The 26,079-nt window shown below is 36.8% G+C and overlaps 2 protein-coding genes and 1 long non-coding RNA gene across 4 annotated transcripts; 1 reads left to right on the plus strand and 2 right to left on the minus strand.

Annotated features, from left to right (window-relative positions):
* The first annotated feature begins 3,057 nt into the window (after window positions 1-3,057).
* On the plus strand, window positions 3,058-9,586 carry LOC117637002 (small GTPase LIP1). Of its 2 annotated transcripts, XM_034371729.1 has the most exons (7): window positions 3,058-3,884; window positions 4,799-4,890; window positions 4,984-5,125; window positions 5,560-5,864; window positions 8,576-8,629; window positions 8,709-8,839; window positions 9,131-9,586. In XM_034371729.1, the coding sequence occupies exons 1-7, from the start codon at window positions 3,791-3,793 to the stop codon at window positions 9,324-9,326; spliced, it is 1,014 nt and encodes a 337-aa protein (XP_034227620.1). In that variant the 5' UTR covers window positions 3,058-3,790; the 3' UTR covers window positions 9,327-9,586. The 2 variants fall into 2 exon arrangements, with proteins under 2 accessions (XP_034227620.1, XP_034227629.1); XM_034371738.1 differs by lacking the exon at window positions 8,576-8,629.
* A 633-nt stretch (window positions 9,587-10,219) lies between these two features.
* LOC117632140 (uncharacterized protein YacP) lies at window positions 10,220-24,256 on the minus strand. Its single transcript, XM_034365559.1, has 10 exons — window positions 23,924-24,256; window positions 23,673-23,744; window positions 23,458-23,582; window positions 23,203-23,363; window positions 21,712-21,781; window positions 19,897-19,951; window positions 18,072-18,155; window positions 17,340-17,378; window positions 16,370-16,416; window positions 10,220-10,582 (listed from the first exon to the last, which is right to left on the minus strand). The coding sequence occupies exons 1-10, from the start codon at window positions 24,062-24,064 to the stop codon at window positions 10,477-10,479; spliced, it is 900 nt and encodes a 299-aa protein (XP_034221450.1). The 5' UTR covers window positions 24,065-24,256; the 3' UTR covers window positions 10,220-10,476.
* Window positions 11,475-16,353, minus strand: LOC117632148. Its single transcript, XR_004586433.1, has 2 exons — window positions 12,489-16,353; window positions 11,475-12,402 (listed from the first exon to the last, which is right to left on the minus strand). It is a non-coding gene; the product is annotated as an uncharacterized LOC117632148 (long non-coding RNA).
* Window positions 24,257-26,079: the final 1,823 nt, after the last annotated feature.

Below are 26,079 nucleotides of genomic sequence, written 5' to 3' on the forward strand. Positions count from 1 at the left end.
ACAAGCAATACAGAATCCAGATGTATGAAGTTAGAGAGAGATAGAGAGCTCTCCCCAACCAAAGAAGAGGGGGTACCATTAGCATTAGACACCACCGATTGAGTGGTTGGTGTGCGACTGATAACTTGATCATGATCAAATGTCATGTGATCTGTACCACCCGAGTCAATAATCCAAGTGGGCTTTGGAGAAGACGTATGAAAAGCAGAACCTTTGGTGGTGGCGATAGAAGCACAAACCCGGGTAGCCGGTTCAGCAGGAGTGGCTGCATGCTTCTGTGAGTCTGCAATGAGGGAGTGAATTGTAGGGGGTCCTAACATCGCAACAAAAGTAAGATTTGATATGAGTGTGTGTTTGTGTTTAATGAGTTGATTTGAGAATTTGAGGAATTTGATTTAGGAATTTGATTGATGGATTTGATTTGAGAGGTATGTGTTTAAGGAGTTTGATAAGAGGATTTGATTTGGGAGGTAAGGAATTTGATTTAGAGTTTGGGTTTGAATTTGAGGGTATGATTTGAGGGATTAGAGACAACCTATGATCGATTGCTCTGATACCATGCTAAACCATGAATATGGTTTGAACACTTTAGGTTAATTGTATTCTTCTCCACTATAAGGTATATATAGGAGTTTACAAGGGTGCTTTACAAGGAAATAAGTACAGTAATTAATTAGGAGAATATCTCCTAATTATACAAGGATGTGTCAACTATATAAAACAAGGAAGTAAATCACCTAATTACTTAGGAAATAAATCTCCTTGATTTAGTAGGTTAACTCACGTCAAAAGTTTCAAGCTACTGGGAGCTTATGGGAAAGTTTGATACTTGTGATCTTTAGCATGTTTATAGAGAAAGAAATGTGGTTGCTAATTGTGTTGCTTAGTGAAGCTACAATCTGGACCTAGGTGTTTGTTTTCTTGATATGGCTCCGAGTTTGATTTGCTCTAGTCTTGTTGATGATATGCCTAGAGTCACTAAGACTCAGTTGGTATGTAGTGAGTAGTTGCTTTGTAGGAGGAAGAGGTGTAGCCAATGTCGGCAGTGCCCAGCCATTTGCTACCGCCCCCTCCTCTTTTTCCTTCATCTATGTTTCTATTCATCCTCCATCTCTCCCTCTCTCTCTCTCTTGCACCAAGAATCACTTTATTTTATAGTTGGATTTTATCTTCATATTCCAAAGGGCGCACAAGCTTATTCTGCATACCTAGAGTTTCTTAGGTTTTTTGTTTGTTAAGTTTGCCTTTTCTGCATAGTTAAATTAGTGACATATTTCTAAATTCATTTATGCACTTGGGCAACTTAGAAATTGTGTACAGAGTTTCTTGAATCTTCTCTTGTTGAATTCATGTGGGATTGAGAGCAAAATTGGATAAAGTGAACTTGAAACAGGAGGTTTTGAGGGATATGAAGGCAACTTAAATGAGGAAATTGAAGGTGGAGAGAGGAATAGAAGCAGAGAGTGAGCGGTGGAAGGGGGCTACGATCAGGGTGGGAGGCTGTTGCACAGGCTTGTTTGTTTAATTTATTATTATTATTAATTTTAAGTAAATTTAGGTTTTAGCCACAAAAAAAATTTCACTTTTGGAAAAAGCCAAAGCTTTTTCAAAAAAGACATAAAAATCTATCAACTTTCAAATCAAAGACATGCAAAATGTAAAGGATTCCTTAGGAAATCCAAAAATAAATAAGGGCAATTTTGTCCATTTTGGCTTCTTATAAAAAATTTCTCTCCCCTTTGGATTTTCCAAAGTCTCCCTTAATTTTATTATCAAGGGTAAAATTGGAGACCAAAGTCCAGTTGTACGAACAATGAAATTTTTTTTTTTAAACACATGCAAAATTCTAAATGGGTGTATCATGAGCTGACATGGTGGTACCGTACTACTCTATAATTTCTCCTCCTCGCATCCACACCCTCCTCTGAGCACCTCCTTACCCTTTCCTCACCAATTTCCCCTCTCAGCCACACCTCCCTATTGCCAATTTTCGATTTAACCCAATGGATCACAACCCAACAACCATCTTACCAAGCGCCGATTTACCTTATCCATGGTCACCAATGTCACACCCAAGTTCCAAAACATGGACTTTTGCCCGATTCCTCATCCCCTAGACTACTAACAATTTGGCTAACAATAGGGGTAGTTTGTAGAGTTTCCAGAATTTTGTGTATGAATTTATAAATAGTCAATAAATTATGTATGAACTTGAAAAATGTCTAATAGTTTGGAGGTTTTATGTAGTTAACTCATTTTGTTAGTTAAGAGAAAGGGCGTGTGAGAATGAGTTTTTTTTTTCTTTCCAATTTTATTTTAAAAGATTTATCATATTTTATATATTTATTGTATTATTTTTTAATAATGGATGGCTCTCTTTATTGCCACGTCATGAGTTAACTGACTTTTTGATGGTAGAGTCGCGATGCTGATGAAACTCTAGTAAAATCAAAGTTTATTACAAATGAAAGTTTAAGTTTTAGGAGCTTGGGAATGGATATGAAATTCATTCACATGTTTGGTAAATGCATCCTTGAAAATGCAATACCTAACTCATGGGTATGAACTTATGTACGGAGAATTTCTTACTCTTAGTTCACTTTGACATTTAAAAAACTTTTCATATTAATATTAATGGTAAAAAAGCAGGGGAATCGTTGGAAAACTAAACAACTTTTCATTACTGTACAAAGTACAAATAGAATATAAGAATGAAAGAAAATGACATTTCATAGTGTTCCCAAATATGAGAATGAATATCCTCCATTCCTATATCGTAAGATTAGACATGGGAACTTCATTCCCAACAAGTTTAATATGCTAACCAAACGGCCGAAATTGACATGAAAAATCCTCATACTAGTAAAGATGAAAATTTAGTATCAATATGATCTAGCTTAGTGAAAATGATATCGGCTTACAAACCAATGATCGGATGTTGAAACCCCATCTTATCACACACTTGTGTGCAAGAGTACCCCGCCCCTTCCAACTTTAGCGAAAAAAATAAAATAAAGGGAAACTCGATAATGTCCCCCGGATACTAAAATGAAATTTAAGCAAAAAAGAAAAGGAAAAATAATATTAGAATGGGAGGTGGGGGGAGAGATGCGAACTGACAAAGAGGGGCAGAGTGAAACAGAAGGGGATCGAGAGAGAGAGGAAGACATAAAGCGAGGGACAGAGTAGACAGAAAGAAAGAGGAGGTTCACAGATTGGAGGTCGATTTGAAGCGGAATAAATCTTTGTTGGTTCTTTGTTTGGGGTGCCAATCTAAAGTTAAAGGCCTCTGATTTATAGGGGGTGGTGGTCTGAAACGTTGATGGAGTAATTGAAACTGGTGTCACATGCTTCATGGTGGTGAAAAGGAGCTGCGTTGAAGGTTGGAGCCAAACCCAGTTCTTATTTTCATGATCTAGCTATTTTTTTTATTTTAAAATAACTAGAAGTTCTTAAGTTCTACGTTTACAAGGATACAACTTGAAGATTTTAATACGAGATCTGTCGGTGGAACTAGGTTTTGGTTCTTGAGCACCTTAGCGGGGCTTTCTTTTGGGTCCCTCGGGACATGTTTAGAAATGGGTTTTATGATTCCGGCTTTGATCTTGGCTTGGTCTTGAATCAGAATGGATTTTAGATTGAAACTGAGGGTGCCCATTTGGAGAAATTGTTGGTTTTTGTGTGTCTTTGATGGGACTTGATTTGTGGGTCTCGAATGTGCGAGGAGTTGGGCCTTTGATTTTGGTTGCATTTTGAGGTGATTTTGGTTTGAAAAGTCTTGGAGAACAACATGTTCTGGAGGGACCGTGAGAGGGAGAACAAAGAGCAAAACGGTGGTGGACCGCCTTGTGGGCAGGTTCGAGTGCTTGTTGTTGGCGACTCAGGTAGTTGATTGTGACTATATAATTCTCTTCCTTTGTCTTCTTGTTTCCTTTCCTTTTACTATTTTTTTTTTGTTTTTTGCAAATTTTAATTGATTTGTTCTGGATTGTGTTGTATGCTTGTATGTGCTTAATGATGTTCATAATTAGATATAGAATATGGATTTGGTTAGAACTTTGGATACCAAATTGTTGTCAATATGAGTTTAGGTACAGTTCTGATCAGAGTGGTTGCTGCCCTTTGGTTTAGTTCAATTAAACATTTTTGGATTAAGAAGCACAACTGTGCTAGAGTGAAGAAACTTTGGTTTCAAGTGAGTGTCAAAGCAACATGAATACAGAAGCTCAAGTTACACATGAGAAGATTGCATATAGTATCTTATATGTTGGTTGGAGAATTGTAGATTGGATGAGTTAAGAAAGAAGTGTAGATTGAAAAAGTTTAGAATGATATTGGTCTTATGTTGGAGACTGATCTTTTCATTTTAAGAAAGATCAATGCCTCCTGACATTTTGGAAATATGTTGGCCAGACATGGACGAAACCTCTACCTGATTTGACCTTGAATCAGCATTGAATATTTGATGCTTACCCAATCATGGAGTGATTCTATATACGTTAGTTTCAAGTATCAAGATCAATTGCTGACATGCTTGATTGTTAAAGTATATTATCTTAGCTTACTAGAAGGGTAGTGGCTCACCTGTTTATGATAATGCTTTGCACAAAATAGTATTTGACAGGCGGAAATGCAACCCTCTGAATCTATAATTTGACATGCACACGTCTGCACACGTAATTTTATAATGCATGCCGGAAGGATGTTCTTTATCCAATCTATGCCTTATTGTACATTACATCTCATAATTTCGGGTGAAAGTATCAAACTTCATCTTTGGATTTTGATCAATTGGTAGGTGTTGGAAAAAGTTCTCTTGTTCATCTGATTGTCAACGGTTCTTCAATCGCTCGTCCTCCTCAGACAGTAGGGTGTACAGTTGGTGTAAAGGTAAGAAGAATTATTACTTTGATTCTGATGGGATATTGAGAAGTATTACTGAAGTTCAAGTCTCCAATAAGCGTTTACCATTTTTCTATCCAGCATACTACTTATGGAAACTCTGGTAGCTCGTCAAGCAGCATTAAAGGTGATGCTGAGAGAGATTTCTTTATTGAACTCTGGGATGTGCCTGGACATGATAGATACAAAGAATGCCGGTCTCTTTTTTATTCCCAAATTAATGGCAAGTTTGGGACCTCTCTCCTTCTATAAACATTTTATTCTCCTTGTAACTAGTATGCATGTTAAATATAAATAAGAGAAAAGGCCGTGAAGTAAACAAACTTTTGAGGACAAGTTAATTGACTATTTATTTTTAAGTTAGAAACCATCAGCCTTGCTTAGGCTTGTAAGTGCAGGCATTTATCATTTTTTTGTCTCTTGATGCATCCATGTTCGATTCATTAATGATGCAAATGTAAATGAGTGGTGTTGACAAAATGTTTGTGGTAAGTCATGGTGGTATATAGTGATGGTCAATGTGATTGTACTCAACTTATCTAACGGTATTCAGACATTTATTTTTGTGTTTTGTTTCCTATCAAAAGAAATGGAACCAACATTTTGCAACCAGACTTGGATGTTTCAACTCATGATATGCATAAAATTCATCTGCAGGTGTAATCTTTGTTCATGATCTCTCCCAAAGAAGGACAAAAACTGGCTTACAGAGGTGGGCAGCTGAGATTGCTGCGACTGGGACATTTTCAGCTCCTCTAGGATCTGGAGGTCCTGGTGGTCTTCCTGTCCCCTATATTGTTATAGGTAACAAAGCTGATATTGCTGCAAAAGAGGGTACAAGGGGAAGCAGTGGCAATCTTGTTGACGTAGCTCGACAGTGGGTTGAGAAACAAGGTTTGCTTCCATCCAGTGAGGAACTTCCACTGACTGAGAGTTTTCCTAGTGCTGGAGGCCTTATTGCGGTAAGCAACGTGTTTTTTCGATTCTTTTTGTTTTCCTTCCCCCTTTTTCTCCTTGTTTATTGCCACTGTTCACATTATAACTGATGAAAATGAAATTAGTATCCAATGAATGTGGTTGTGATTGCATTAGACGTGTTCAAAGGCAAATGACCTCATTTTTCTGTCCATATTTATTGTGAACTTTTCAGGCCATATCTAGAGCATGTTTTGGTGAACACAGTGTTCTGCTTGGTTTACTTGACCAAGGTGCACTTTAAAACGTTTTTTAAAAGGAGTACTGTGTTCAATTTGAATGTTTTTGTTTTTGTTTTATTTTTATTTTTACGGAAACAAAGATTTCATTAGGTAATCATTCAAAGAGTTACAATCCAAATAGCAGTCTATCTGAACAAGAGAGGTCCATGCACACAAATCTGAGAAATTGAAGGCTCAAAAGTCAGCTAACAGCAGCTTTCCAATTAGAATGAAAATAGAAAAAGGAATATCCTTGAATTCAGCAGCTACCAAAGCCTCACTCTGTCCCGTAAAGATGTTACCTCCTCCCGTAGCTTTCTTAGAATATTCTAGCCTTCCTTTACAGCCAACGACCTAAAAGATAGCCAAGACACAACACTTCAACATAGTTTTTGCCTTCCTCCCCAAAAGAAAAATGTTTTTGAACTTCTCAACCAATTATGATTTATAAGAGGCTGGGATCACCAAACTCAACCTTGCCTCCCCCAAAGAGATTATACCACAATCTGAAGTGTGATTGGGCAATGGAGAAATGGGTCATCATCCATATTTTCCTCCCCACCTTTGCACAGAATACACGAATAGGGTGAGATGCACAATTTGGGCCTCCATTGAATAACATCACAGGTATTGACCCTCCCATGAGCAATTATTAATCTTTACCTTCCAAGTTATTTGGACCCTGGAGGACGATTTGCCAGAAAATGTTTAGAGGACTCAAGTTGAGAATCTTTTTATCAACTCGCACTGGACACAAGGAAATGTTTTCAATTAAAGACAAGAGAGAAGAAAACTCGGCAGTTTCTATTTCTTCTAATTTCCTCCGCAAGTTGGGATTCCACCTCATATGATACAATGATGAAACTGACTTATTGTAATTAACGTATTATGACAAGATGACAATCTATAAAGAGACCCAGATAGCCAGCCACTAAAACAATCAAAAAGGCACTGGAAGGATACACATAAAGGAAATTCTCTCCACTGTCTTACCTGAGTCTTATCTCTCTCCATTCCCTATGACCCAGATAGATGCTACCGCTAGTTGGCTTGGATAGTTGGCAATCTTTTAATGCTAAGCTGCCATGCAACTTAGAATTAGTGAAAACCTACCTGTTTCGCATAGCATTAGAATTTGTTGTGAGGTTTTTCATTCATACCAAATGACTTAGAATGTGACAAAGGATTCTCTTCACTATTAACTTACTTTCAAAGCTTGAAAGTAGCCATTTGAGGGAAATCACAAGATTGTAGCCATTGGCATGTGAATCATTGAAAAGACCCAAATCAATGCATACAGAAAATGTAAAAGATAATTTACCACTTCTAATACACTGATCATGTAACATAAGGATACTCCAAGATCATGAATATGAGACTACGGATAAGGAACTTAAAATGCATGTGTGACATGCATTTATTGCTACAAAAAGTATAAAGACCCAACCGTATTGTGCTTGGTACATGTATGGTCTTATTTGTTACACATTGAATTTGGCTTCTACCTGCTATTTGGTTTGTGTGGTTCATTTATATGTATGCATGGGGAAATGTTCTCTTTCTAGGCTGTCTGATTATATTGTCAGATTGTGAATCTGAATCATTACTCAAGTTTGATATTTTCCTGAACATTTTTAAAAAATACATAATTTATATTTTTTCTTGATTGGCTATCTATTTTAATAAAAGGCCTTGTAAGTGGAGAAATAATGCAATTCAGCCAAGGACTCTTTTTAAGTGCTTCTGAAGAATTGTCATTTTCAGAGAACACTAAAACAGTAATGAGTTTCTAAAATAATTTTTTTAAAAAGAATTTCTGCTTTTTTCTTCTTCTATAGATATTTTAATGTTTTAGCTAGCAGAGAGGGATATGTGATCTTTAGTAATTCACATATTGTTGTTAGTTGTTGTAACTTGTAACTATAACACTTAGTAGATGTTTATAATCACTCCTTTTATTTAATGAAGAAGAGAAGATGTGGGGTCACCTCTCTGGAGTTGATTGATGGTTTTATCTTTTCAAATTATGTTTTAAAACATTGGAACCAAAACTGTTAGGGCATTTTGTTAATTTGAATTCCATTTACTGGAACAAGATGCCTGAACTTCTCTGCCATTCTGGTCGTGCACATTGGGTGTTAACTGTAAATCAGTTAACTTTTTCTCCACTGTAGTTTCTTCCTCACATTTCCCCTGTTTTTATCATTTTGGGTTCTTATTTTTCTTTTGGTTTTAGTTCTGGTCCTCTGCAGTTAGAAGTAGTTTAATTTCTGGATGTAATAGGCTATATTTAGTTTGGCGAGGAATTTTTTTTGTAACTTTTGACTTTGATCAATAAAGTCATTGTTTTCTATCCAGCAAAAAGGTCAATTTCTATCAGGGAATATAATTGTCATGTTTATGTTCTATATATCTTTTGAGGGAATCGTTGGTAACATGGAATCGTTAATATATGATGGTCTGTTGAACATATACAGGCTGCCAAAGAAGCAAGATATGACAAGGAAGCTGTGATGAAATTTTTCCGTATGGTCTGTATTTGTGTTCTTGCTGTTAGCTTATTTCTTTTGTCGTATGAAAGATGTCCAACTCTTGTCTTGGTTGTTTCAGTTGATCAGAAGAAGATATTTTTCTGATGATGTACCCGCACAAAATCCATGGTCTGGTTCTCCAGTTCAAAAACCTGCAGAGACTGTAGATGAAAATTGGAGTGATGAGGATCATTCCTACCGGAATTCCAGGTAGTTTCAGCCAGTGACATTCTTCTCTCCAACTTGTTATAGCTGTCAACATCATCTTTAAATAATTAATGGAGGGTATGCTAGCTCAGAAGTGAGATGGTTTTCCTGTGATAGAACGTAAACGGTGATTGATTATGTTTTGATCAAATGTGAAGTTTTGCATGACCCTGCCAGTTATGTGCCAGCACTTTATAAGTCATGATGATAATTCATCATCATCACACTTCTCCTCTCAATGGGTTGTCTTACTATGTTTGTTGTGATTTTTCTTACCAAGGTTTTTTTTGGCAGCTTGCGTGGTGACCCTTACAAGTACAACATGCTCCCTCCTCTTCCCGCGCAACGCAATCTGACACCACCTCCCACGCTCTATCCTCAGCAACCAGTTTCGGTTTCAGAAAACTACAGCCTTCCTAGATTTTCCCATACTAGTTACCCAGAAATCAGCAGTACAGGCAGATCAAAGCGCTCAGATATTAATGTCTAATAGTCGTTGCCACTGGTTAATGTGATTACTTTTGCATGAATGAATGCTCTGTATGCGGCCACAGTTCTTCCCATTTTGTCTCATTTGTAACTGCTCCATTGATTCTTTACATCCACAGGTTTTCATTGTAAGTGGTTCTTGTTTTATATTTGTCAAGTATATAATGATTGATTCATCGACCTGAAAACTACGAACAGGCAATTCTTTTCATCAAGCTCTCTTTGTTTGCAAATTTTTATCAAGTGATATAGTGTTGAAGACATCCGTGTCATATTTTCTTTTCGAAATATTCACTTTGGATGCGATCAAATCTTAAGATCTTGTGACTGGATTAAGTGTAGTTAAAGCAACGTAACATACAACTGCCTGACACCTTTCCTCAATACCCCTCAAACACGCAGCGTAATTCTTTGAAGTTACAAGTCTGTTGAATAGTCAATATAGATAAAATAAAAAGTCCAAATTTCAATTTTTATGTGACTAGTTTGCCTGAATTTCCAAGTTGGTCATATAATTCCCAGGAAAGCAGCATGCGCTTGTCGTCGCTAGTTATCAGTCTTTGTGATTGATCAAATGTCAATTTTACCCAACGTCCACTAAATAACATTACCCTAAATTTCCTTTTAAGAAACAAAACCCCAAACAAACATTACCTTATCGGTCATTCCGGAAATTTCGGAAGTCCCAAAATGCAACCATTTTGGCAGAAATATTCGATAAATATTGGTAAAAATTTGATAAAAACCATGAAATTGTTATGAAAATTTGGAAATTTGGAAATTTGGAAATTTCTAATGATACTTTGAGATAAGTATTATTTATTTAACCAACAATCTACATATATAACAAAAGAAATTGATAAAACTTAATTGCATGGACTTCTGAGACTAAGATTACATGTAACGGAAGCTGACAAACTCTGTTACTAAAATTTTATTGCCAAATTTTTTAAGGTACAACTGTCAAATGTTCCAAACCAAACAATTTGAGTGCCTTATACAACATGGTACAAATTGACATCTTCTATGGCCAGGGATTGATTTCTGAAGGATGACGCCAGTACATCATCCTATACTTGTGTACAGGACAAGCATCGGATAACATCCTTCTAAGATCCTTGAGATCTTGATCTGAAACAAAACCTGATCAACTACTTCGATTCAGTTTCAGATAACTTCCTTCTGAGATCCTTGAGAGCATCTACAACTTCTGAATCAAGATTGTGCTTTAATAACCTCCCTTGAAAAGAAGTAGACCTAAGAAAAATAAACCAGAATTCATTAATAGTTGGAATCAAATTGATAAAAAGTAGACCTGAGAAAGGTAAATCATAATTTATTAATAGTAGCAATCAAATTGATATTTTCGCCCACCAGCAAACTCTGGCATAAAGATGCTCAAAACAAGGACCTCAAATGCTTTATTAATTTATATGATTTGTGGGACACTTCTTTGGACACCTGAGAACACGATCACTTCCTTGAATACTCAGAAAAGTTGCACCATTCGCTAAGAATGAAAATTTGAGAAAGCCGGCAGCATTTTTGGCAAGAAACTTACACATGGCTACTATTTTCGAAAATATTTTGGTAAGAATAGTTTTTTCATGACTAAAGATATCCTTGAGCAGATGACTTATAAATCAATTAAAAATGTACCAGCATATCTCAACATGCATGGCTTTTGGAAGTTGACGTGACATACGCCTTGTGCCCAAACCAACACATGACACTCCTGTCATGTGTAAAAGGCATGAAACTTCGTCTAACCGATAACCACACAGAGTTTCTCATTGTGAGTAAATCATGGATCAATCCAAGAGTACCTCATTCAATGGCTAAAAGTGCCCATCCTTTAAGGACTGAGCTTAAGAGCAACGCAGCTCTTAACCAGTAAGTAGAACAGGCTGAGCTCCTATAAGATAGTGTCTTTAGATCTGGTGCTGAGAATAGTCACTTGATATCCTCTGCACATGACTATGATACCTTTTTTTATCCCAGACATTGGTGGGAAAAGTGATGTAGAACAACCCGTAGGTATTTAGAGTAAACACTTGAGCAAAAGAACAGAGAAGAAATAAGAGATCGCGAAGAAGAATTAGAGATCGAAGAGACGAAGAGACGAAGGGAAAGGGAAGGAATCAGAGAGTTTAAAGTAAGGAAATTTATCATTAAACAAGCCTGCCTTATAAGATTACAAACTACAAACTGCTCTATTTATAGAGACAAAACCCTTTTAGTTTAGGAAAAGGAAAAGTAAACTTGAAGAAATAGGAAAACAAATTAACTAATAAGAGATCCTTCAACAACAAGGAATCCTTAACTGAACTAGGAAAACTAATCCAAATAGACTTAGGAAAACTATTCATATGCATTCTGCATCATTCTCCCCCACCAAAAAGAACTCGACACCGGCGAGTAAACCAAGATTAAGGATGATGACGACGTTGGTAAGTATGGATGATAGGAGGACAAGATGCAGCCAAATCAAGATCATGAAGAGCATCCTGATAACTGTGTAGAAGATTGAAATCCAACTGGGGAAATTAAGCTTCTGTAATCCAAGTATCCTCAGTAGTAGGCCTTCCAACTCAACGAACCAGATAATGGGTAGAACCTCCAGCAGACGAGGCCACAACTTCATGATCCAAGACGTCAGCAATCTGATCTGTAGGGGCAGAACTGGTAGAAGGAATACGCGGCACAGGAGGGGGAATGGAACCCTGAACAATATCCATAGAAATAGGTGGAGAAAAGGTTCCCCAATAAGGAGATGAATCAGCAACATTGAAAATGGGACTGACATGCATATCTGCGGGCAACTCAATCAAGTAAGCATTGGACCCAAGCTTCATAATGATACAATAAGGACCCAGCAAATGAGCATGAAGCTTCTTAAAAGATTGCTTCGGAAAACGCTCAGCACAATTCCGCACCATAACAAAATCCCCTTCCTGAAACTCCTGGTGACAACGATGAGCATTGGCTTTAGTTTATAAGTGTCGGTGTGCAAGATATCTGCCGACAGACATCATCATGCAGTTGCCTAATATGTTCAGCAAACGAAGTAGCAGAATCTGATGCACAGAAGCCACAGGAAGAGCAACCAAATCAACAAGTGATCAGGGAGAAAACCCATGAACAACCTCAAAAGGACTCTTACCAGTACTTCGATTAACTGAGTTGTTATAAGCAAACTCTGCCACAGGCAACAAGAAACCCCAATTACCAGGCTTATCCCCAACTAAACAGCGAAGTAAATCACCAAGACTGCGATTAACCACCTGAGAGTTTGACCATCCATTTGGGGATGAAAAGCAGAGGAAAACTTCAAGGCAGAAGTAATGGAGATGGGGAGGCCATGCAAACGGACTACTTAAAAAATAATTTTGCCACATAAGAAGCGTTGGTAATTTTGGCACAAGGCAAAAAATGCGCCATTTTAGAAAAATGATCAAGCCTTAGGTAAACCAAGCACGAAATTCATGTCCTTCCATGGGGCATGACGTATCAACAGAGGGGTATATAGACCTATGTTACGTTTGCGAGCTTTAGCTAGATGGCATGTACAGCATTGGGAGATGAGATGAGCAGCATCACGTTTTAACGACAGCCAATAAAAATGATCTTCCACCAAGGCCATAGTTTTATCTTTGAGAGGCCGCCACCATGTAGTTCCCAAACAAGGAATTCATGAAGAGAAGTACGGGGAATGCATAATTGTGTTCCACGAAATAAGAACCTATATCTTGTAATAAAGTCCACATTCGCGACGATTACCATTAGAAACTTCATGAAAAATAATTCCAAAATCTGGACAAGATGAATACTCAGTCTTAATAGGATCAAACCTGGTTACCTGAACTGTCATTGTGTGCAAAATAGTAGCCATGCGACTAAGGGCATCGCTTCCTTATTGTCAATGCATGGGTGGTGTCGTAAAACAAACATAAAGATCTGTAGATATTCGGACCATTTAACATGTCGACTGCTAATGGTGCGTTGAGAGTGGAGATATTTCAAAGCTTGATGATCTGAATATAACACAAATTCGTTTGGCGGCAGTTAATATTGCCAATACCGAAGTGCTTGCATCACAACATAAAATTCCTTATCATAAGTAGAATAATCTGCTTTGCTTCATTAAGTTCCCACCAAAGTATGATACAACATGTCCTTGGCTAAGCACACCACCAATCCCGACTCCGGAAGCGGCACATGCGACTTCAAAGACTTTAGTCAAATCAGGATGTCGAAGAACATGCGCTTGAGTAATATTTTGCTTCAAAATTGAAAAGGCCTTAGCAGTCGTAGGGGTCCAAAGAAAAGCTCCTTGTTTCATACAATCAGTGATTGGTGCCATAATAGTACTGGACCCTAGAATAAATCATCGATAAAAAGAGGCGAGACCATGAAAGCTACATTCCTTTGTCAAGGTCATGGCTGCTGGCCAACCAGTAATAGCCGCCACCTTGGCGGGATCTATGCTAACCTCGGCCGTAGAAATATTGAACCCCAAGAATAAGACTTGCGGTTGAAGAAACAAACATTTTTCAAGTTAGCATACAGTTTTTCCTGTCGTAAAGGAAAGAATATCGTCCTAAGATGTTTGAGATGTTTCTCCTGAGAGAAGCTGTATATATGTATGTCATCAAAATAAACCACCAGAAATTTACCAATATAAGGTCGTAACACACGAGTCATCACCCTCATAAACGTGCTAGGTGCATTGGACATGCCAAAGGGCATAACAAGCCATTCATATAAACCATCAAGGGGTTTTAAAAGTGGTTTTCCACTCATCTCCTTCACGAATGCAGATTTGATGGTAGCCATTACGAAGATCTATCTTAGAAAACCATTGGGAACCAGCCAAGTCGTCCAGCATATCCTCAAGTCGCAATAAGGGGAAATGACACTTAATTGTAATTTTATTTACGATGCGAATATCAACACATTCGACAGGAGCCATCCCTTTTTGGGGTAAGGAGAATTGGAACAGCACAAGGGCTTAAACTATGACAAATAAAGCCCTTATCCAGCAACCCCTGAATTTGTCGATTCAATTCCGCTCGCTCAGGTGGATTCATATGATGATGGGGAAGATTAGGAATTTGCAAACCAAGAATAAGGTCAATGGCAGGATGAATCTTTCTCGTTGTAGGTAGTTCAACAAGTAAGTCATCAGGTATGACATCAGAGAATTTAGTGAGGAGCTGCTTTATGGGTTCGGCAAGTAAAGTGGGGGTGCTGTCAGATGCCGATTTAAGCTAGAGAGCAAAGACCACACCAGTGTCTTGCAGTTTCGTGTGCAAAGTCTACAGGCGATAAAATACTCAATCAATGCTCCGAAGCCTTCTCTTTAAGTGACGGTTGGTTGAACATCCTTAGTTGGTTTGATGGCCAGATTGGAAGGCTTTAGCGTTATGTTCCTTCCCTCATGTTGAAAAGTATAGGTGTTCTCTCTGCCGCAACTTTTCACACAACGGTTGTAAAGCCATGGCCAGCCTAGTAGCACGTGTGAGACACTCATGGGTAGGATATCACAATTCACAATAAAGTTGCTTGTGACAGGGACCTAGTTGAAGAGGAACAAGTCATTTTCAATAACAGGTGACTTGGTTTTATCGACCCAGCTAACATGAAAAGGATGGGGATGTGGCTCGGCCTGCAGGTGAAGGCGATCGACAACAGTTTTAGAGATAACATTCTGCGTACTTCCCCCATCAATAACTAGTTGGCATCTATTGGTACCGCAAGGGACAGGTTTGAAAGATACTTTCCATGAATCAGGAGGTGGAGGTGTAGATGTTGAATAAATACAACGCATAACACTAGGTGAAATGACGCCTCCACATAGGAATTATCAAGTTCCAGATTATAAATAGGTTCAAGGGGCTCCACATGCTCATTGAGGGAGCCAATGGTTAAAGTTCTGTGGGGACAACAAGAGGCGATGTGGCCCTTAGCGTGGCAACGATAGCATTCGATGTGAGCAACCATGGATGGCGATGGTCCTTTTTATGTTGCGGGTATCGTAGGAGCAGGTGGACCGGCAATGCCATATTTGGAGCTAGGAGTATTAGGATTTGGAGTAGGAGTGGAAGAGTGCCCGGAATACCCGGTGTATCTTCGTTGTGGACACAAAAATTTCAGCTTCCAATGCGCGGCAAGATGCATCTTCCAAAATATGCGGACGGAATCAACGGACTTCACGAACTCAAGAGCACTGCAGAGGTAGAAGAAGGTTCAGCGTGTCCAACCCGAAAGTGATTGATAAGCAACTGAACAGAGTCTTGGAGTTTGGTGATGGCAAAGTCCATCGTTGCACTATGTTTGTGAGCCTGTACCAACTCTTCTTTGTGGTCAGCGCTGAGCTTGGAGAGTTGGGTTTCAATGCCAGCGATATCGTCAGAAACTTTGTCTTGGAACACATGACATTGTTCTGCAAGGCTGGCCACGGTTTGGGGTGCCATGGCAGAGAGCAAATGCAAGTGAAAGTGAGGGAAGGTTCTGATTACCAATTGATGTAGAACAACCCGTAGGTATTAGAGTAAACACTTGAGCAATAGAACAGAGAAGAAATAAGAGATCGAGGAGAAGAATTAGAGATCGAAGAGACGAAGGGAAAGGGAAGGAATCAGAGAGTTTAAAGTAAGGACATTTATCGTTAATCAAGTCTGCCTTACAAGATTACAAACTGCTCTATTTATAGAAACAAAACCCTTTTTAGTTTAGGAAAACGAAAAGTAAACTTTAAGAAATAGGATAACAAATTAACAAATAAGAAATCCTTCAACAAGGAATCCTTAACCCAATTAGGAAAACTAATCCAAATAGAATTAGGAAAACTATTCATATGATTCTGCGTCAAAAAGCTTATCTGGTTATCCTCAAGCACACTTATACCATCTAATGTGGCAAAGGTTTAGAGTTCCAAAGGCTATGGCAAGATGAAACAGCATGAACATAACTTCTTGTGTATTAAATTTTCCAGAGCAGAAAATAAGATAAGATACAAGTTTCATCTCAAGTAGAACAGACCTGTGTTCCTGAAGCATCCTCTCAAACTCCTTTTGTGATGCTTTAATCTATACAAAACAAATGAATTGGCATGAACAAAAACAGCAATACATCAAAACAGAGATTCATACATCAAATTATAGGGATTCTAGCACTATGCATTCTCTCAGCCTGTTTAATATAATTCACTAAAACATTAAGGGCCCATTTAGTTCGCGGATTACACTTCTTGGGAATAAACTTCCCATGTCTAATCCCACGAGATGGGAATGGAGGATGTCCATTCCCATGTTTGGGAATGATGGGAAATAAGGACTAGGAAATGTCGTTTCTCCCATTCCCATGTTTGGTTTGTGCAGTATTAGAAATGAAAAGTTGATCGGTTTTCCAACAATACCCTTTTTTATCATTAAGAGTTATTAATATGAAGAGTTTTTTAAGGGTCAAAAGTGGTATTTTAAAATAATAACATGGGTAAGTTAGTAAAAAAAAATTGCATTAAATGCTTTCCCAAGGTGGGGGAAAAATTTTCCCAAGGTGAGCCATGAACTTCCCCCCCACTACATGGGAAGTCCATACCCATGAGTCCATAATTGCATTCCCAAGAGTGCACTTACCAAACATGGGAATGCAATTTGAAACCCATTCCCAAGCTCCAAAACCTTGAACCAAATGGGCCCTAAGTTTTAAAGTTAAGTTGTGTTTCTTATTTATTTTTATCTTATTGCATGTTTTAACTGATAAATAAACTAAAGCATGTCCTTAGGTCTATCACTGCAATGTTTTAAAGATGAGGTATGAAATTGATACATGGCCCAAACTTGGAGGGTGTAAAATGTAATTAGGCCCGAGTTCTGAACAAATCTAACTGTTCCTAACAAATGAATGTTAACATGAACAGAAAGACTGATTTTAATTAGTACATACTACATTGTCCACACTCGACATCATTGAACAAAATGGCAACACATCATACAGTTACATGCCTTACCTCAGAAACCAACGCCTTGCAACTCCAAATGAAGGCTCCCTGAAAAATAACAGTATAAGAGTCCATATCAGGTTGCTAAGGTCATGATTCAGTGAATGTTGAAGAACATCAGCCATGTGAACATACAAGATACCTAAATCTTGTTTTTCAAATTGTAAGGGAATAAAATAGCATCATGCTACAATACGGAAACAAGTTTGCTTTTTCCTTCCGGGGGACGGGGGACTCCACAATCTTTCTTGGTTTTGAAGCCAAGATGCACATAACCTTTGTATTTGCAAGAAGGCTAATGCCACTAGGTCTCAGAGCTTTAAATTCTGCAACTTCGAGGAATTTAAATACGAGATTGCAAGAGTGCTCCAGTGAATTGTTGAACAATATTACTAGTTGTATAAAACATGAAAGAAAAGGAATTATTAAAGAGATTACTTCAAAAGATTAGTAAAGCACAACTTAACCCAACTTAAACTCATTGGGATGGTACAGGGGAACAAGATGGACTCGGGGGAACAAGATAGTTGCAAATAGTATGCTGCAGTACCAACAAAATTTGTGGCAGCCAGAAATGGGACATTACAGGAAATGCAAATATATTATATGCTTGGACTTTATGCATCAAAATTGGAACTCCTTGATAATTTTAACAGTTTAACAATGATAACAGTCCAAATTTATTTAACAGGATCAGAAGAAAAATATCATTTACACCGGAATTAAGAGGAGAACACATACTGCTCCATGTGCTGCATGCTGCTGAATATGATCAGAAGTCACAACCCAAACTTTAGGGCATCCATCCTCCCTTAAGGCTGCAACCTGTTACATAGAGAAAAATCACAAGTTACAGATCAAGAAAAAGAAATACACATAAAACAGAGCAGAGAAGCAAATACCAGAGGGTTATTGAAAATTGTATTGCGAAGCTAACCAGTTTCAGGCCTAGAACAGTGCACAAATGCAGTTGTGTACTAGAACTGAGATTCAGGACATCAAATTCTTTCAAACTTTTGTACCGCATATATGATGCAACTCTTTGTGTACCAGTTACCAAGTGATATTTAAGAAATATGAGACTCTTAGATTACAAGAGACATTAGGGCCCCACCAACAGCCTAAGTAATTCACAGGTTCTCACCCATAGGGTCTACCTGGTGAGGAGGGTCATGTGACTGATGCCATACACAGAATTAACCTTTTAGTGCAAATGAAAAGCCTTCTCCCTAAACCTTTTTACGGCATACGTAAAACCCATCCCTTATATTTTTTCCAGCAAGTCCTCCAATATATATTATGTATTTGTACTAAGGTCTGACTCAAAGATTGTAGAGAATGATAAGCTTCGACTTAGACAAAAACAAACATAGTTGATTTTATTATTCATTAAGTGAAGTGATTTTTGTGACCAAAATGGACCAAAAGGAAGTAGTATGACCCCATCGTGTCCTCCTTACACCGTTACTGGTTCTAGTCATAACAATTAGTAGAGAACAATCTCTAACCTTTTCTTCTGAAATGTAACCATCATTGCGCTGAACAAGAACTCTTAATAGCCATACATGGACATCCCATTTCCATATGTGGATATAAATTTACAAATTTCCAGTAGCCTCAAAAAAGAAGAAAAAGAGAAGAAAAAAGGAACTTGAGAAAGGGAGATGAAGAACATCATATTGCATATTCAACTGAAAGGAGTACACACAATTTATACAGAAATCCATAACATAATCTGTTAATGAACTCTACAACAAGACCTAAATTTAAGCTAACAGTCTTAGGCTAAAGCCTAATAATCAGCCATTAAGCTAAATGTCTAATAACTCAAAGGAAAATTTTGAGTTGTTGTCCTTCATTTTGTTTTCTTTACCACTCTCATCTTTGAACCAAACAAAAGAAATGGAATATATAGAACATTCTTTTCTTTTGCATTCTACATGGATTTTTACCACTAAGCTTAGTGTTAAACACAAATCTGGACTCCTGCAGCCTTACCTGTATTTGATGTGTTTAATATACTATATAACTCCAATTTTCCAAAATCCTATATCCACCAAAACCTAGCCACTTTTTTCTTAATCTGAATTGTTGCTTCTAGAACAACCAAATTACCATTCTTGGGGGTACTGCTCATAGCCACAAAACAGCATCCATGACTTGGTTTCCTCTTTTTCCCTTCAACTCCTGACCCTTTCCTCTTTCTTTTCACCATAAATCCTTCACTCTAAATCTTCTACCCCAAAAGCCTTGTTGCCATAAACAGCTTGCAATAAAAAACATAGCTTGTCAAGTAACTCCTATTATATACAGTGCTCTATGTTAGGTATTAGAGCCTAGTAGCCTACTACATCTCACCATCCTGCATCAGAATTTTTACCTCGAGCTCAATATAATATGGGATATCCTACATCAAATGAAAAAAGAAAAAAACAAGCATGGGACTTTGTGTTACCAATTAAATAAGAACCGCAGACCCAAATCAGGTAAACAAACATAGCTTTATTTCACTTTTGAAGTGACTGCACAATTCTAAATTTGGTTTCAGCTTCAAGTCATTCCTCACCTCTTTCTCAATCCACGCATCCGCACAAGATTCACCTGAGTAAACTACATCGACACTGCAACATTGTGAATTCTTAGGATTACAGTTCCTTAGATGAAGTGATTTAGTACCAAGGTGATTTAATCAAGCACATACACTAACAGCTGAGTGTAACTTTTTTTTCATCAAGTTAAAAATTGAAAATTCAAGAAGACAAACTTGCCATTCAGGATGACCTTGATGAATAACAGAACAATAGAGTTACTAATACGTTATTTTCCCACCAAAGAAATAAATATAAGAGATAAAAGTTTATGGAGAATCTGGAAAACGAAAACCATTTCATCAATCAATTAAAGTTACAGAAGAAAAAAGTTATTAAATCATCTCTTATGATGTCTCAAGAGGCAACATGCAAGCATGTTGTGATCATATAGTCTTGAATCTCCTGATATCTGCTTCAAATGTCATTAGGCGAGGCCCAGAAAATGGAAAATGTTAAAGAAGCACAAGGGCTAATAGAACTTTTTTCTTCTTGTCTTTTTGGTCTTCAGTATAATCTGAGCTTGTTTGTAAGAAAATAACACCAAAACTGATTTTTTTGGATAAAGTTTAGATAAAAATAAAAAATAAAAGGAAATTCTTTGCCAAAAGAAGTTTCAGTAAAACAATTTCATATGTTGATTTCCATGAACTTGCATTGGAAACTTATCTGCAAACACGCGTCAAAACTTTTAACAAAAATTTGGGTTAACCACATAAAACACCCCAAGCTTTGGGGGCCATTTCAAATTGGTCCTGATCTTTGAAGTCTAAATTCACAAAACCTACATGTAAGCATCTGTCAATGAGTCCGTTTATGTCTGTTAAATGATGACGTGGCAAATATGCATCCTGTATTTAATGCTTAGGTGGAGTCCACATAGACCAAAAAAACAAACTTAAACAAATATTCAGGATTAACCCACACCACCTACCACCAAAATTATACAAAACAAACCCAAATTGTTAACTAAAAAAACAAAGAAAAAGCTGAAGAAAAATAGAATCAAAGCAAGTACGGTGTGGCTGGGGGTGATGGGATTGGAGGTGGCGTGGTGGCTCGCAGGTGGGAGGTTGAGCCCCAGGAGATCGGTGATGAGCTTTGTGGGTGGGTGTGGAAGGGCTAGGTGGTTGGAGCTGTTGGCCGTGGGTGGAGTCCACATAAGCATAAAATGTGGGACTCACATTTTCCATGTCATCATTTAACAGACATACTAACGGGCTATTGACAAATGCGCTTACGTCCAGGTTTTTCGTGAGTTTGTGCATGAGCTTATAGGGTCTTCAAAGATCAGGTACCAATTTGAAATGGATCCCAAAGTTTAGGCGGTTTTATGTAGTTAACCCTAACATCTATTACTAAATGCGTCAAATCAAGTTCAGTCAAGTGATTTGTCCCAAAGTTTCGGGGACCAATTGTGTACGAGCTAGTGGAAAAATGATATTCCTTAAGCAAGCAGTGGCATATTTTTAATGCCATAGCATTCAAATGATTTGAGGTTTGGATGTTGAAGATTAAAGCCCTTTCACCTCAGGCTTATCATCCAAACTCAAAGTTATTACACTAGTACATTGAATTCAGACAAAATGAGGATGTTGAAAGCAAGAAGTGAAATTACACTCACAAACATGCACATGCACATGCAAAAGAACAGTACAAGGTGCAGTTTTACTCTGCCCTCCTCACCCAAAAAAAAAAAAAAAAAAAGCAAAAAAAGAAACCAAAGAACAAGTCAGGATTTTCATTGTTTAGTAACCACAACAGGTATTGTACCCTGAGCTCAGAAACAGTACCCATTAAAATCTTCCTTGTGTGTGGGGAGTCCAGACATCATGGCATCAAATACAGCCACCACTTTCACCTCTGTAAATGTTTCAGAAATAAAAAGGTGAGTAAAGAACATTCAGATAAGAAAAGAAAAGGGAAAATCAAGAAAACCATTATGTTGAAACTATTCAACATGGCACGCACAACATGAGTCATGCACCGAGTTATCATAGATTTTTTTTTTCCTTCCAAATACAATATTACAGCAAAACTTGATGAAGGTACTGATGAAACAATAAAAAATTTAATGGCAAACCACAGGAAGGAAAATTTACAAAAATAAAGATATGTTAATATACAAACTAGATTAAAGAAGATCAACAACTTTGTCAGATCAACAAAACAAAAGAAGAAGAAGAAAAGAATAGTCATATTCAATCCTGGACTGCTTTCTCCATTGCACACTAATTTACTTTGATGGAATTCAACTGGTAAGTATAAAATAAACTTAGGAAACTATAAAAGGCACCTAAGTGAACTTAACAGAGACAGAAAAACTAAATGACATGGAACATAAGATACCAGACTACTCAGCTAGTTATAAATTTAAGATCCAGCAATTTGGTTTGCACTGCTATTTTTTGCATGCACGCTCCACATCAGAAGTAAATGGAAATTACAAAATGCATAAACATTGAGTGAAAAAAACTTAAAAGCAGAGTATCAAACCCCATACCCACCTAAAATTGTTCAACAGTCTTGTTCCTGTTGTATTTCTCAAGCCATATAACTACTACGGGAAGAGTGGGTGAAATAAATAAAATAAAAATTAGAAAGAAAACAAAAACCTAAAAAGATGATTTGTTAAACAGATTGCATATGATGCAAAGCTCTTTTGCAAGGACATATCAAGAAAAAAAAAATTTCATTACAAAACACACTCACTAACACCACAACTTGTTATAGTCTATGGAATGTAGTCAACAAAGACACAACCAAACACACCTTATTCTTCTTCTTTTCATTCTTTGTTTCTTAAAGAAATCATTTCACAGCACTCTTTCAAAAGTGGCTCAAGTTTCCTATAATTGAAGGGCCTGTTTGATAACCATTTCAATTTTAGTTTTTAGTTTTCACTTTTTGTGCTAGAGTATAGAGGACAAAAGAGGGAGAATAGAAGTGAGAATGAGAGTGGAGATGGAATTGAGAGGGAAGATGAGAGGGGAGGATGTGAGGGAGGAGTAACAAAAGTGAAAACAAAAACTAAAAATTGAAATCTATTTGAAATTGTTTTCACTTTCAAGTTTTTGTTTTCACTTTCGTTACTCCTCCCTCCCATCCTCCCTTCTCATACTCTTCTCAATCTCATCCTCAATCCCATTCTCACTCTCATTTTCCTCTATACTCTAGCACAAAAAATGAAAACTAAAAACTAAAATTGAAATGGTTATCAAACGGGCCCAAAGTTAACCACCCAACACAATGTTTATCCAATATCTATTCAAGAAATTGCAAACCTCTTAGCAAGCTGAAAGTTACAAGTTCATCGATTAACTTTTGGCGAGCCATATCAAGTCTCCCATTGATAAAATGTTTCTTCAGCTTCGCCCAATAACCGCATACGTTATACCCATCAACAAGCAAGACCGGAACTGCAATGTCCCAACCCTGGTTTGTACTGCAAAAAGAAGAAAGAAAGAAAAAAAAAGGAATCAAAGGGCAATAGATTTCCAAGAAGCATTAAAGGAGAGGAAGCTGGCAGAGAGCATTACTAGTAGAGGGTGGTGGTTGGATCACGATAGAGGTCTAAGTCTTCTGGAAGCTGTTCCTTGGGCACCTTCTTTCTGCGGTAACTGGTAGAGTGCTTAGGTGTGCTAGACTTTCTCTTTTGGTAATCCTACAAGATGTTTGAACATATGAGATAAACATGAAGGAAAACTTCTACTTTTGCATGCCAGAGTAGTGTGTAGGATTGTAAGCAAACTACCTTCCATAACTTCAAAAGCTGTAAATTCTGCCTGACATTTGATGTAATCCTGGGAGGACTTGGCTCGGAGACCTGTTGACAGAACACAAACTCTCTTCAAGGACATGTTCATACACCAATATTCAATTCACATTAGCAATATTCAATTCACATTGCAAAATAAAAGGAAGGAATTCATGAAACTTGCATAGAAAACAAAAAAAGAAGAAAAAAGTGAGAGAGAGAGAGAGAGAGAGAGAGAGAGAGAGAACCATTGGAGTAGGAGATGGAGGTTGCTGAGACTTTTTCTTGTTGTTGTTGCCCTTGGCCATTATAACAAACTTGACACAGGAACAAGAATAGCAGCCACGTGGCACCAGAAAGAGTAAAGACGACGATGGCGCCGATTTCATTTCATGGACCCCTCCCTCCCTCCCTCCTCCAGTCTCGCTGGTCTGGTCTAGTCCTCCTCTCCGTTGTGCTTGTGACTCGTCTCTCAATTTCTCATAATTTCACCGCTCACCTTCATCCCATTCCCACCACAACGAGAGCCCTTCGCCATCACCAATCTTTATCCACTTGCCATCTTTTTCTTTTCCTTTCTTCGCCCATAATTTGTTGGGTCAATAACAAAAGAGACCCAACCAGGAGTCATTTACAAAATTTGTTTTTAGAAGGGTTTTCTCACTAATAATCTTTGAAGTTTTCAAATTTTTAAATCAATCACTTTAATTTTTTGATTCACACATCAATTTAGTCCATTATGTTAAAATATGTGTTAAAATCAATTTGGTGCCTTTCCCTTATGTTAAATTTGGTAATGCGTTTGGATGAGAAAATTTAAAAGTATAATAAACATATTTTATAAATGACGGAATTTAAAATGACGAAAATTAATGTTCTAGAATTTGTAAAGTTTCTTGTTTGGGTGACGGATTTAAAACACGAAATTTAACATTTATTTGTAAAGTTATCTTTTTTAAAAACTCAATCTCTCTTGGGATTTTAAAAATGACGACATTTAGATAGAATTTAAAATTGAGATTTGTGATCTCCAAATTCCATGTTTTATCCCATGCAAAATTTCTAAATTTCTATAGTTTTTTTATCCAAACATGGGAATTGGTTCATGTCAATTTAAAAATTCTGACTTTTGTCAAAATTCCAAGTTTATTTACCTCATCCAAACGTACAGTAAAAATTCCGTGACATTGTAAAACTTGAGTAAAGATGGCATTTTTTTAAAGCAAAAGCATGAGTTTTTAAACTAAAATGAGTTGTATTTTAATGAAAATACATGTTTAAAGTGGGTGGTCAAGTAAATTTTTTCCTAAATGTAATAACAAATAACAAATTGATGTGTAGACCAAAAATAAAAGACCACATCAATTGATTTTAGAGTTTGAAACCCAAACTTCAATATTGCTTCATTAAAATATATATATATATATAAACACTTTTAAACTCAACAATATTACTCTTTTATAAAATAAATAAAAAAACCTAGAAGCTTTGAATTTCATTGAAACAAAAAAAAAAAAAATCAAAGATATCCAAAATTATATATATATATATATATATATACCTAGAAGCTTTGAATTTCATTGAAAAAAAAAAAAAAAAAAATCAAAGATATCCAAAATTATATATATATATATATATTATATGAGACTCAATTTGTGTATTAAAAAACAAAAAAAAGTTGTGTATTAAATCACCTTATCAAAAATAATATATATATTAAATCAGAGTTATTTGCACTAACACCCCTTCAAGTTTTTGACTTTTCACAAAACCTTTTGAGATTTCATAAAATATACGAACACCCTCCTGAGGTTTCAAATAGTTTTCACAAAACCTCTTTTCGTTGATTGTTCCTCTAAAATTTGATGATTTTATTTTTAAAACGTGTGCAAATGACAAAAGCAACCTCAGTGAATGTATGTGTAGTGCATGTTTGGCATTGCTTATTTGGGATGATAAATAATTTTTTAAAAATTTTGAGAAGCCCAACCCGTTTAGTAAACTGTGAGAAAATCACTTATTGTTAAAAACTGCTGTGAGAGAAAGCTATAAAGGAAAGCAGCTAATGAAGTGCTTTTATTTTCTGATTATGCATGAATCAGTTTCAAAGAGGAACTGGGTTTAATGATTAATCGGCAATCATTTTTTGATTATGAGTAAAATCAATACTAACAACACTTTTAATTTTTTACGGTGATTATTTTCATAGCATAGTCTAATCTCAAAGGCTAACTTTGTCTTTTGGATAATTTTTTATTTATATAAAATCATCAATTTTTGGATGAAAAATCAATAAAAATGGGTTTTGTGAAAACAATTTAAAACCTCATGGGATGTTACTGTAGTTTCTGAAACCTCACGAGGTTTTGTGTAAAAGCCGAAAACCTAAGAGGGTACTAGTGTA

This window comes from Prunus dulcis, chromosome 1 (assembly GCF_902201215.1).
Source record: "Prunus dulcis chromosome 1, ALMONDv2, whole genome shotgun sequence".
Taxonomy (NCBI): Eukaryota; Viridiplantae; Streptophyta; class Magnoliopsida; order Rosales; family Rosaceae; genus Prunus; species Prunus dulcis.

Bases quoted from the DNA above. Each gene is read 5' to 3' on its own strand.
- LOC117637002 (XM_034371729.1), top strand. From the start codon at position 3,791: ATGTTCTGGAGGGACCGTGAGAGGGAGAACAAAGAGCAAAACGGTGGT. The intron at 8,630-8,708 runs GTCTGTATTTGT...TGGTTGTTTCAG, and splicing joins TGATGAAATTTTTCCGTATG to TTGATCAGAAGAAGATATTT. The intron at 8,840-9,130 runs GTAGTTTCAGCC...TTTTTTTGGCAG, and splicing joins CATTCCTACCGGAATTCCAG to CTTGCGTGGTGACCCTTACA.
- LOC117632140 (XM_034365559.1), bottom strand. From the start codon at position 24,064: ATGAAATCGGCGCCATCGTCGTCTTTACTCTTTCTGGTGCCACGTGGC. The intron at 18,156-19,896 runs GTGAGGAATGAC...TCTATGTAACAG, and splicing joins ATGCGTGGATTGAGAAAGAG to GTTGCAGCCTTAAGGGAGGA. The intron at 17,379-18,071 runs GTATGTGTTCTC...GTTATTTTTCAG, and splicing joins AGCATGCAGCACATGGAGCA to GGAGCCTTCATTTGGAGTTG.